Source organism: Wasmannia auropunctata, unplaced genomic scaffold (genome assembly GCF_000956235.1).
Source record: "Wasmannia auropunctata unplaced genomic scaffold, wasmannia.A_1.0 LD336069.1, whole genome shotgun sequence".
Lineage (NCBI taxonomy): Eukaryota > Metazoa > Arthropoda > Insecta > Hymenoptera > Formicidae > Wasmannia > Wasmannia auropunctata.
The window spans coordinates 2,742,018-2,753,762 of NW_012026821.1; the positions used below are offsets into that span (position 1 = coordinate 2,742,018).

At 46.3% G+C, this 11,745-nt stretch overlaps 1 protein-coding gene across 1 annotated transcript; it reads left to right on the forward strand.

Annotated features, from left to right (window-relative positions):
- The first annotated feature begins 8,863 nt into the window (after positions 1-8,863).
- On the forward strand, positions 8,864-10,234 carry LOC105450229 (zinc finger protein 672-like). The gene is made up of 2 exons (XM_011689975.1): positions 8,864-8,901; positions 8,980-10,234. The coding sequence occupies exons 1-2, from the start codon at positions 8,864-8,866 to the stop codon at positions 10,232-10,234; spliced, it is 1,293 nt and encodes a 430-aa protein (XP_011688277.1).
- Positions 10,235-11,745: the final 1,511 nt, after the last annotated feature.

The window sequence follows — 11,745 nt, forward strand, 5'->3', positions numbered from 1 at the left end:
TATTGAATATGATTAGTGATACAGATATATACATAGAGTTATTGTATACACCAGCATATAGAGACAAATATGTGAATAGGAATTAATCTAAACTGAAAAATTAACTATAGGCAATGAGTATTTAGAGATTAAGACAAAGTTTATTATGTAAAGATGCATAGGCATTATTACTACGGGGACACCTAATCATAATTATTGACATTATGATAAAAAAAAATTAGGCAGAGAGGAAAAAAAACCTAGCGCGACGAGAACATGTTGATAAAAGTTCTTATATATTATAGGTAGGATTATATAATATATATTATATATATATATATATATACTTTATTGTTTGTACATTGGGCACGAGTGCTCTCTTATTTTACTGTGATCCATGTTTTGTACGATTTTCGAAGGTCGCATCGCATACCCATAGGCCGGCATTAGGCAACGTTGCTTTTTCGCCATTTTTATCCCCCGACTCGTCGTTTTTTTGGGAGGGGGGAGAGGGGGAGGGTAGAACAATCGCGTTTTCGACGAAAATTTGCCTACGTGTAGAATCCTCGCGGATATCATTCACGCTGGAATAACGCGTAACGTAAAAATTATATCCAAGCAGCGCGAAACAGCAAGCATTTCGATAACGATTCATCGAAAAATCCTCTAGATATTATTTTCTAGAATAATATTTTGCCAAATCTCATTGATTTTGCATAACAATCGACGGCAACCAACTAAAAAAAATCAACGCTATTTTCGTCCGATCAAAAATTGGACAAATTTGGAAGACTGAAATATTTTTTGACAGTCTATTATATTTATTATACCGTTCTTCCAGTTGTGACGAGCAATACAAAGTCATTTTGCAAACGTAAAGATGTTCGGACAATTTTTTTTTTTCTTTAATTTACACCACTGTAACTTCCTCATTGAAATAGAACCGCAATCATTTCGGTGACACTACAGTGTTTCATCATAATTTAATCTTAACGATTGTACTCCTTTTTTTCTTTTTTCACTTCCAGACGCGAAATCAATAGGAGAATGTAATCGACCCTCGCGGACTGACCGAGCCCAAAAGGTGCTCAATGTGATATTCGTAAAAGTACGACAGCGGAAAAGAACGAGTAGTCCGCGGAAAAGGACTGACGTGTTAGATTGATACGAAAAAGGATTATATATATACATATATCACATTTGTAAAACAAAAAATTGAAAACTCGTATAAAAAGTAACTTTTATTTTACTATCGGCTTCGATACACACAAAAATTTTTCTAAAAAGTTTACCCCTCTATTTAAAAGACTCCAATAATTTTATCTAAAATAGAAATGTATGGAGAAAGACAAAAAAAACCCCTTCGCACTAGCCATAGTAATATCTTTATGTAACTTTGTCTAATTCTTTCGTCGCTTTCGGATTGAAAAAAAAAGAAAGAAAACGCGAAAGGTCTCTACAGATCAAAGCATTCGTGGATCGGCACGCTTGCGAAACGTCGCGGCACAAAATCGCGGGAAGAAATCGCGCGTTGAGGAAAATTCCGTCGAACGGATTCCGCGTGAGTCTCGCGAAATTACGTTAGCGAAAACTTGGCGGGATGCACGCGCGTGTCGAAGTGCGTCTCTCAGTCACGTCGAGGGTGCGAGAGGGATGCGGGGGAGGGCTGTGCGGTAGAAGGAGGGTGGATGTGAGAGATATCAGGCGGAGATACCCTCCGGCTTGTCTGAGGTACACGCCTGCACACGCACGTGCACGCACACACACGTACACACACGCACACACACACATACACACACACACACATCCGTGGGAATGACAGAGAAAGGAGAAAGGGAAAGAGAGAAACGGTGGAAGAAAGGGTGGAAAAAGGAATAAAAGAGAGGGGGGAGAGGAAGAGGAAGAAATGCCTTCTCTGGAGTTACCAACGGTTACAACGATCGACCCTTCGCGAGTTGGTCAAGTAACACGCGCGCGCTCCGGTAGCGTGGACAAAGAAATCGGTAGCCGATATAAATTCGGAGACACGTGTACCGGGAGCAAGAGAACGAGAGAAAGAAAAAGAGCTGGTGTATGAGAGGGAGAGAGAGAGAGAGAAAGGTGAGCGAAAAAGAGAGAAGGAATTACAAGGAAAGGGGATGAGAGGGCGAAGGGAACGAGAGGGAAGAAAGCATAGGTCAGGGGTGTATTCACCTGGCGCCGCCCCAAGTCACGCCTACCTGCGCGATTCCGAGCGTAGGTAGGCACGCCTACGCGTGCGGCACCAACACGCGACGCAACGTACAGGACACGCATACACGCGCGGCCCCGCATCTACGCCGTCGTGCATCTACCTACGTATATACGCGCGTATGTACGTACGCGCGGGTGTGCGCGCGGGTCGCGCAGGCAAGTGTGTGCGAGCGCCCGATCCGCGACACGCTAAGCCTACGCCTACCACTGCCTCCACGATCCGTACGTACACACACAATCGACGACACACGCGATCGACTGCTGCCGCCGTCGCCGTCGCTGCCGCCGCCACCGCCGCCGTCGCGTCGCCGCCGCCGCCGCGCCGAGTCGCGTCTGACTCCTACCGCGAGCACCGTCTGTTACTACTAGCCCAGTTAGAGGCATCGCACGGGGTGCGCGTTTCGCAAGTTTGTCGGATCGGGTCACCGGGTAACACGTTCCCGCGTAGCGTACTCGCGTAACACTCTATGTGCTTGCGCTACGATTCCCGACGTCGCGTCGGCACCCGATTTTCGGATACCAGCGGCAGACGCGCGATGTCTATAATATCCTAAAAGTCCGTACCGCCAGAGAACGATCAAAAAATTTTCATACAGGGTGGTAGGAGCGACAAGGGGATACACTTTGATAAAGATATTTTTCTTGTCAAAAATCGCAAAGTGAACTCGATCTAAGTTAACGATATATTAAAAATCATATAATAATTTCAGTTCACGAGAAATTAAAAAAAATAGATTTGTAAAACCGAATTATGTTTTACATTTGCAGATAATTAACAAAAATTATATAAGATCTTATATATAGAGGCGTTTGACTGCTGATGTAAACTGTTTAATGGATAAATTTATATTTCTTGAATGGCGAATTAATCAAGAAGATTGGTTTATCGCCCCTTTAAAAATAATTATCGCGCAGTAATTAATGTTACTGTCGATATCGCGAATATCGATAGCATTTATGATCGCAGTTGAATTCTTTAAATAGACCGAGGAGAAAATAAACTAGATCGCGAATATCGCTTGCTGATAAAACGAGACAAACAAAAATTAGTTTATCGCGTTAAGAGATTGCTATATGATTAATGCTGCTACCAGTACTTTAAAACGTCAGCAGTACTGTTGATTGTGTACGATAATCGCAATAGACAATTTAAGCTGATGGACAAAGAGGCGATTAAGCGAGCATTACCAGATGATTACCAGTTTATTACATTAAAAAAAAAAGAAAAAACCGTACAGCAGGTTTAATGCCACGTTTTAACGCTCCGAGTAACCGTCGATGCTTCGGGCATTGCGCGGCTCATCGATAGCACGAATCAAAATCGGTTTATATCGCGATTGTATTTTTTTGCGAAACTTGCAATTTTCTTTCGTAACGTGAAAGGACAGACAGCTTCTCTCGCGTCGTCGTCGTCGTCGTCGTCGTCGTCGTCGTCGTCGTCGTCGTCGTCGCCACCACCACCGCCGCCGCCACCACCGCCGCCGTTGCCGCCGTCGTCGGGTTCACATCCGCGCGCGCACGTGTATTCCACATCTACGCGACGGAGAGACAGAGAGACGCGTGTGTATGCAACGCGCGTCAGCGAGATGCAGCAGTGTATACTCGTGAAGCACGTGCATCCCACCCCGCATCCCTCCCTGCGACGGGCCGCGGGTACGTGCCTGCTTGTCGCTCCGTTATTAATGGGATCTCTTCCGCGGGAATTCCGCCAATAAGGTCGACGCGGCAGGATCACGGCCTCTCTCTCTCTCTCTTTCTTTCTCTCTCTTTCTGTCTCACACACATCTCTGTCGCTAGCCCCCGCGTTTTTCTCCCGGTTCGCATCCCCTTCCCCCCTTCTCTGTAGCTTCCCCCCCCCCCCGATTACGACGCTCAGCCTTGTCAAGCCGCTCTTTCTCCCTCTGGCCGAGCTTTTCAAAGTACACCGCGTACATGCAAAAAAAAAGTGTAGAAAAAAGTTGTACGCCCGACACGTCATATCTTACGGGGCGTGCAGCTCGCCGACGCTCTCGCCGACGCTCGATAACCGCGTTTGATGAATACCGATTTATCGTACCGTGTGTATACGCGCGTACGTTGCGCGTGGATGTGCGGATGTATGTACGAGGGAAAGGAGTGGAGGGTGGGGGGAGGGGAGGTATCTCACCTGTACGCGCGCCTGGTATCTTTCATCCCGCACGCCCGCGTGCGAAAGCGCTCGCAAAACAATTTGTTATCTCTCGCCCGAAATGCAGTCGAAGGCCACGATCGTGTATCAGAAAGGAGAGAGTATAGGATATCAATTGCGAGATACACAAGGCGAAACGCTAAACTCGCGCAAACGTACAAATGTGAGAGAGATATATATATATACATATATATCTTTATACGTGCAAAGCGTAACGCTCTTTCGAAGTAAATTTAGCAGAGGGAGGGTGGAATATGTATATTTAAAATGTAATTCGCGAAAAGAGAAAGATACTCGAGACGCCTTGACTTTTTGAGATATTTTGAAAGCGCGACATTTTCGAGACATCGTCGTCGACTAAGTAAATACCAGCGTTGAAGGACGTAACGGAAGGCTAAAGGGTACCGAGAATCATCAGCATTGTCGGACGTCGGTCGGTATTGTGCATCCGCTGCATATTTCGCGTCCAAGACACATCCGTTTCCGTCATCGTTTCCACGGAACAACATTGTATAATCGCGATACTTAGTAAGCACATAGCCCGGGATCCACGAATGCATTCCCGCGTCACTTTCTTCGCGCTCGCGCGAGGCGTGCATTTCGCGCGCGTTAACAGTTTATATACGAAAGAAGCGCGCGCGTCGCTCAATGAGAGGCGAGTGCGAAGGGGACCGCACGAATTATCCGCTAAAGTTCGTGAGTGGTTTTTTGACAAAGCGAATGTTTTTTTTTTCTCTCAGTATTACAATTAATTGACGTTTTCCCGAAGTGCCGGCGAAAGTAACGCCCGTCTGTCGAGGCTCGATTACAGCGATAGATCTAATTTCATGCAATCCCCACCCCCCTCCCGGTTTTTGATTCCCCCGGTAATCAACAGATACAGAGAATGGAAAAGAGGGAAAGAGAGATCGCATAAACACGTACACACAAACACACTTAAATACGTACATAACACACATACACATACCTATTCACACGCAGAGACAACGCAGTGTTCAATATTTTCGGAGTCACCCTGTAGATCGAAAATCTCGCATATAGTAACTAACAGATTGTATAACACTTAAGCTTTCCGTAACGATACGAAAGACATACGAAACCTACGAATTGTTATGTTTTCTACAGTAACGTTTGTACTACCGACTTACAACAATATTTGTACAATATACGATAAAAGAGAAATGTGTACCTATACAACATAGGTTACCCAGATGCAATAACTTTTTTAAACGGTGTTAATGGTTACCGGAATATTTTTCATACTTGTAACGACTCGCCGCGGCGTCCCGTACGTCCGTCCCGTCCGTCCCGTCCCATCGCGACGCGATGCGACGCGACGCGACGCGGCCGCGCGGTATAACCCGCGGCAAACCACTACTCGTTTCGTTTTGTGCCAACCAGAGTCTTAGATTTTGCTTTTCCAGGATTTAATAACGTGCTGTTAAAGCGTAACAACACATGTAACCGGACCTTTAAGGAATCGAATGCCCATGCCATTCCACTTTAGCACATCTCGACACCAAGCACCCACGCCCATTCGCTTGATTATCGAATATTAGAGGGAGAGATAGAGACAAAGAGAAAAAAGGAAAAAGAAAAGAGAGAGAGAGAGAGAGAAAAGAGAGAATGCATGTATGTGTGTATGTGATGTATGGCGCGCGCGCGCGCGCGCGCGTGTGTGTGTGTGTGCGTGTGTGTGTGTGTGTGTGTGTGTAAAAGAGAGAGGAGAGAGAAAGGAAGTTGAAAGACAGAGGGAAATGTGTAGTGTACACATAGTTTGTCAGCAAAAAAAAGCGAACGTTGTTCTTCGAGCGAGCGAGAGACGGAATTTGTGCGCCGACGAGAAAATGTTTGTTTGCGACGAGACTCTCGAAACTATCTCGCGGCGTTAGTAATTCGATTATCGGACTTTGCGAGAACGGATACGGGAGAGCTGTAAACGGAACGCAAACGCCAATGGTGCCGTTACGATCTCTCCGCGATGCATTCGACAATGTGCACTCGATATTCCGATGCACCGAGTTGTCGCGGAAAATTAAGAGCAATATAACTCGTGCGCTTGTCATAGCTCAGAATAAAATAAAGTTTTTAGAACGTTAAAAGCTCCTCGATGCTTATGCGCAACAGTACCATTGATGTTTTCCTTTTTTAATCGCATTTGTGAGAGAAAGGCGTTTTAATTGAATTGAAAAATTCCGAAAAAAGATTCTTCAATTTTTTTAATCACAAAGGCGACGCAATCAAACATTTAATACCTCAATCACTTGTTTCGAGATTTTCTTGGTCGCACTCTAGAGATCATTGAGTTGCTACGAGCAATGAAGACTCACAAAATTATCAATTTATCAAATCTTATCTTAGAGCAAAAAAAAAAGAAAAGAGAGGAAACAGCAAAAGTAAAAATGCAATTGGCATATCAATATATATAATGTATAACACATTAACCGTTAGCATCACAACAAATCCTATTTATTTGCAACTATATATTCCGGACTGAGCAAGTTTTTCATCTGTATACTACACTACGTGTCTATTGAAATTTCTTTTTAAATTATGCATCAAGAAATGCACTAAGATAATAGTTAGAGCCAAAAATATGTCTCAGCTTTGCGAATTAAATATTTTCGCTGCAAACATGACATTAATAAAAAAATATTAAATTGGTGTTTCTACGAGGTTAATGATATATTTTGCTTTTTATCAACAAGAAGACACACTCGCACGACTTTTTTACAACTCTACTACGCCGATATATTTTTAATCCGGTTGTACTATTTGCTCTTTTTTGCTTTTCGAACACCTTGTACGTGTACGGTATCGCGTGATACTCGGAACTCCCGAGTGCGACCTTGCTGATCTTAGATATTATGGGCTGCGATAGGACACGTATGTGAGTTATCGAAGCGCGATCTTCGTTCTGCGGTGGAATAAAAAAAAAGTACTACCGACCAACCGACCAATGCATCTCGTTTTTTGGATATTCTACGTTTATTTCTGCGGGTCGTTCGACGATAGCAGGGCGACGTGATGTCAAAACTTCGTACGTGATTAGACGATTCAACGAACGAAAGACGATCGAGTCTGCATCTCACAATTTTTTCCTTTTTTAGCAGAATATTCTTGTTCTCATTGCCATGCCATCTAGAATAATTTATAGGTGCATAATTTTTAAAATTCACTTTAATCAGAAATTTTCTCGTAAATATATTTTTAGAAATAGAGAAAATATAATAATCTTCCCAATAAGTGTGAGAACGAAAAGTTAATTGTCATGGAAAAATTAATTTCTTTTTCTGGGATGATAAAGAATTAATTTTAAAATATAGTACTTTGAAAAATAAGAAAAATCATTTATTTACAAGTAAAAAATCGTAAGATTAAAACCGTATGAAAAATTTATCATGATAAGCACTCGTCTCTATCGCGAATGACTCGTGAGGGGAAAAGACAGGGAAATGTATTGTCAAAAATCGTGCTGTGTGTGCCCCCGAACTCATTGTAACCGAGTGTCGCCGTGTTCAACTTGCACAAGCGTTCACTGGGAGACACTATAGAGACGTGTAAGATGGACGCGACCTAGGAGGCGACTGAGCGCGAATAATCCGAGAGCATTTCCGTCCATCCGATACGTTTCGTTCTGTGCTGCAAGTTTTGGCAGATGGATTGTTGAGAGAGGTCTGATTTCAAATTATTCCGGAACCGAATGTGTCGCGAAATTTTGAATCAAAGCCACGTGAAATCACAGCCACGTTGCGAATGCGTCCTGAGATTTGTGAGCTTAACTGTGAGAAGTCTCGATTTAAAACGAAGTTTATATAACGCAAATACGAACGCTTGTGTACACATATGCATTTCATGCTGTATGTCGGCAGGAATCGGACGTTTCGGAAAAAATATCGGCAAAATTCGGTATCTCGTAGAAACTCGCGAAAGAAACCCCCCCCCCGCCCTCACTCTCCGGAAGCAAAGAAAAAGCCCACTCTCGTCCGTAAAGCTCCACCAACATCGACAAACGCGTTCTGAACGTTCCGATCATAGCGGATAGCCACAACTGATTTGGCTTGGCGTAAAAAAAAAGACGTAAATTAACAAAAAAAAACTGATTTGTTTCGGTTCTTAGACGAACGAATGCATATCATAGTTGTAAATTAACAATTTGTGAAATAAAAGCTGCAAACTGTTTGTGTTAACAATACGTCACGTGCGTACGATGTGTGTGTTCTTGCCTGTCTCCGTTGCGCACCGCAATCCCTGCCGTGTATCCAATCTCGCGTGAAGCCCAGAGCGATATTATGCCGTAGGGATTGTTTATCGCTATCATAAGCCGCGTCCGCGCGCGCGAGATACAAAGGGTAAGTGCATAGCTCATAATCTTCCATTCGAGCGTGAAACAATAGCCGCCGAGACATCCGCCGCGAGACGCGCCATTCGAGCCGTATGTTCGCGAGAGAGACAAATGAGAAAGTTGGAGAAACCGAGCTGAAAATGTTTTTCAGTAAAGCTATTCAAGTTGCACGAGAGCCGTCAGTATCTTTCGAGGCGGTCGAAATTACTGAAATTGCCCGAGGTACTTGAATTTTGTTCGAATTATTCACAATCAGAATTAATCCCGGATCTTCGGTATCGGGGGAATCATTCAAATTATTCGGATTATTCAAATTGCGATTGCAATTAATCGAGGCGTGCACGGGTTATTCAAAGCTCGAGATTCAAGTCATATACCCGTTGTCGCGTCGTGCCGTATCGCGCAACGTGCGACGTAATTTCCAACCCCTGTTGCAGGTCTCGCTCGCCCTCGGACTGGAAGCGGGCGGATGGGGCGCGCTGGTGGAACGGACGAGCGCGCACGGAGGCGCCGGCGGCGGCAGCATCCTCGGCCATGGCGGCTTCACCGGCCTGGCCGGACTGGCGCGTCGCTGCGGCGTCTGCCTGGCGACGTTCCCGTCGCCGTGGCTGCTGGAGCGGCACGCGTTGCTGCAGCACGCCGGCCAGACCAGCGACGACAAGCCGTTCACCTGCGAGCAGTGCGGCCAGCGCTACCGCTACCGGTCCGCCTACGTCAAGCACCGCGAGCAGAACCACCGCGCGCGGCTACCGGCCGACAAGCTCTTCACCTGCGACGTATGCGGCATGCAGTTCAGGTATCTAAAGTCCTTTAAAAAGCACCGTCTCAACCACGCGCTTGAGCGGCTGCAGCGCGCGCCCGAGCCGCAGAGCAGCGTCGTCGTCGTCTCGGCGCCGGCCGAGCGCAGCGATCAGGTCTCGAGCACCGGCGAGCCGTCCCAGGTGGAGACCGGCAGCGACACCACGACGAATCCCGGCGACGCCGAGGAGATGCGCGGGGTCTTCTCCGAGGGCGCCCGCGGTGACGAGAGCGTCTCGGAGACCGCGAGCGTTCAGGAGAATCCCGGCGATACGGTGGAGGTGCAGATGACGGAGACCACCGCCACCGGGACCGGCGGGGTCAGCGTCAGTGGCGGTGGTACCAGCGAGGCCGGCGACGTGGACGACAACGCCGTCGACGACGATCGGCACGAGCCAAGCGAGGCGATGATCGGCCTCGCGCGCAGCGTCACCCGCGAGGCCGATCGTCGCGAGCGCCGCTTCGCCTGTCCGTTCTGCGGTAAGTGCGTGAGGTCCAAGGAGAATCTGAAGCTGCACGTGCGCAAGCACACCGGCGAACGACCGTTCGTCTGCCTGTTCTGCGGTCGCGCCTTCGGCGGCAAAAGCGACCTGACGAGGCATCTGCGCATTCACACCGGCGAGCGGCCGTATCACTGCGAGATGTGCGGCAAATGCTTCGCCCGGGCCGACTATCTCTCCAAGCATCTCACCACGCACATCCATCAGCGCTAACGCGATCGCAACTCGGCTCACCCGTCTCGACCTTCTCGGAGCAGCCCAAGAGCAGCGCGACAACGTGCCTCTTTCTCTCCGACGCGTCCCTCCGCGCGTTGACGTGCCCGCGCCATGGTCGTTGCAGGGTGACTCGAGGACTAAATTGTACAAGTAAAAAAACGTACAACTTACACACACGTTATATATAATACGTCAATAGCGAGGAGAATAGGCGAAATTAAACGGCGGTTTCTCTGGCGCGCTGATCAAGATGTTATATATAGAGCAATAGCGCGAAGAACGAGTATCTATTTACGCCCTAATTATTTTCTTTCTGACAAATTCAAGAGACATTCAAAAGATAAATTCCCGTTGCTCACTTCCGACTCGTAAATCCACAAAGCGATAACGGCAATAATCCTTGGTGCTGTTCGTTACTGATTTTTGACGCACTTCAATAAGCGCAAGTTAAAATCCAAATCTTGGAGTATTCGATCGTTTGCCATGTGCAAGATCGTACGTCGAGTCCGCAACGACGCTGCGCTCTCGGCTGATCGTTGCGAAATGTCATTTTACTCGCGAAGAGTACGAGCGTCAGATGAAACCGCTAAAGGAAGAAAGCTCTTACTGAGAGGAAGAAAGACGCACAGAGAGAGAGAGAGAGAGAGAAGAAAAAACGGACCGCATCTATCCATCGCCGCCGGCCCAACAAGACGCGTCAATTACGGAGAGACAAGGGAGAATGTAGTAAAATGCGAGATCGCGCGCGATCTCTACATACTACGGTCCACCAGGTACGTCCGACGATGGTTTCTGCGCTACGATAGTGAGACTAACTTGTGATAACGGATATGAAACCAAAAAGAGAAGAATGAGAAAGAACAAAAAAGGTAAAAAAAAAACCAAAGAACGCAACGACGCGGCGGACGAAAGCCGACGGTCAAAGGCTTCCTTTTGTTGTCTTCTTCGTCTTCGTGCTCCATCGACAAAGTGATATATTTGTAATGTAATAGCTAACCTCGATATACTCGATGTGTACTCGACGTGTAATATAATTCGCGATGTAACGATGCCGCGTGCGATTACGATAATTTCCCTCTACGCGAGCTCCGCGTGCAGACGCGAACACGTCGGCGGACTTTTCTTTTTATGCGGTTGGAAATCGATTCGCGTTGGATTCGCTTTTCGAGGGACGCGGGCAAATAAATCTTGAACTTGAGAAAATTGAGTCTTGAATTGAAGCTCGAAAATTAGAGAAATTACGCGAATTTCTTAAATTAAATACTTTCCTAAAATGCTTTAAGATCAATTTTCCTAAGTTCTTAGAAAAGTGAGTCGGTGTCCTCTCAATTCGGAGAACCCTTTCGCCACGAAAAACTCCTCGACAATTGGCACGTGCATGGGCACACGTCTATGTGGAAACTATAAGACGAGTTATTAAAAGTCCGCAATACTCACACCGAACATCTTTGATTATGCTATCAGAAGGTGAGGCACGCAAACTTTTCGTGATAAACTTTTTAAAAGCC

Coding starts and splice junctions, on each gene's coding strand:
- LOC105450229 (XM_011689975.1), top strand. CDS start 8,864: ATGTTTTTCAGTAAAGCTATTCAAGTTGCACGAGAGCC. Junction 8,902..8,979: donor ATTCAAGTTGCACGAGAGCC/GTCAGTATCTTT, acceptor ATTCACAATCAG/AATTAATCCCGGATCTTCGG.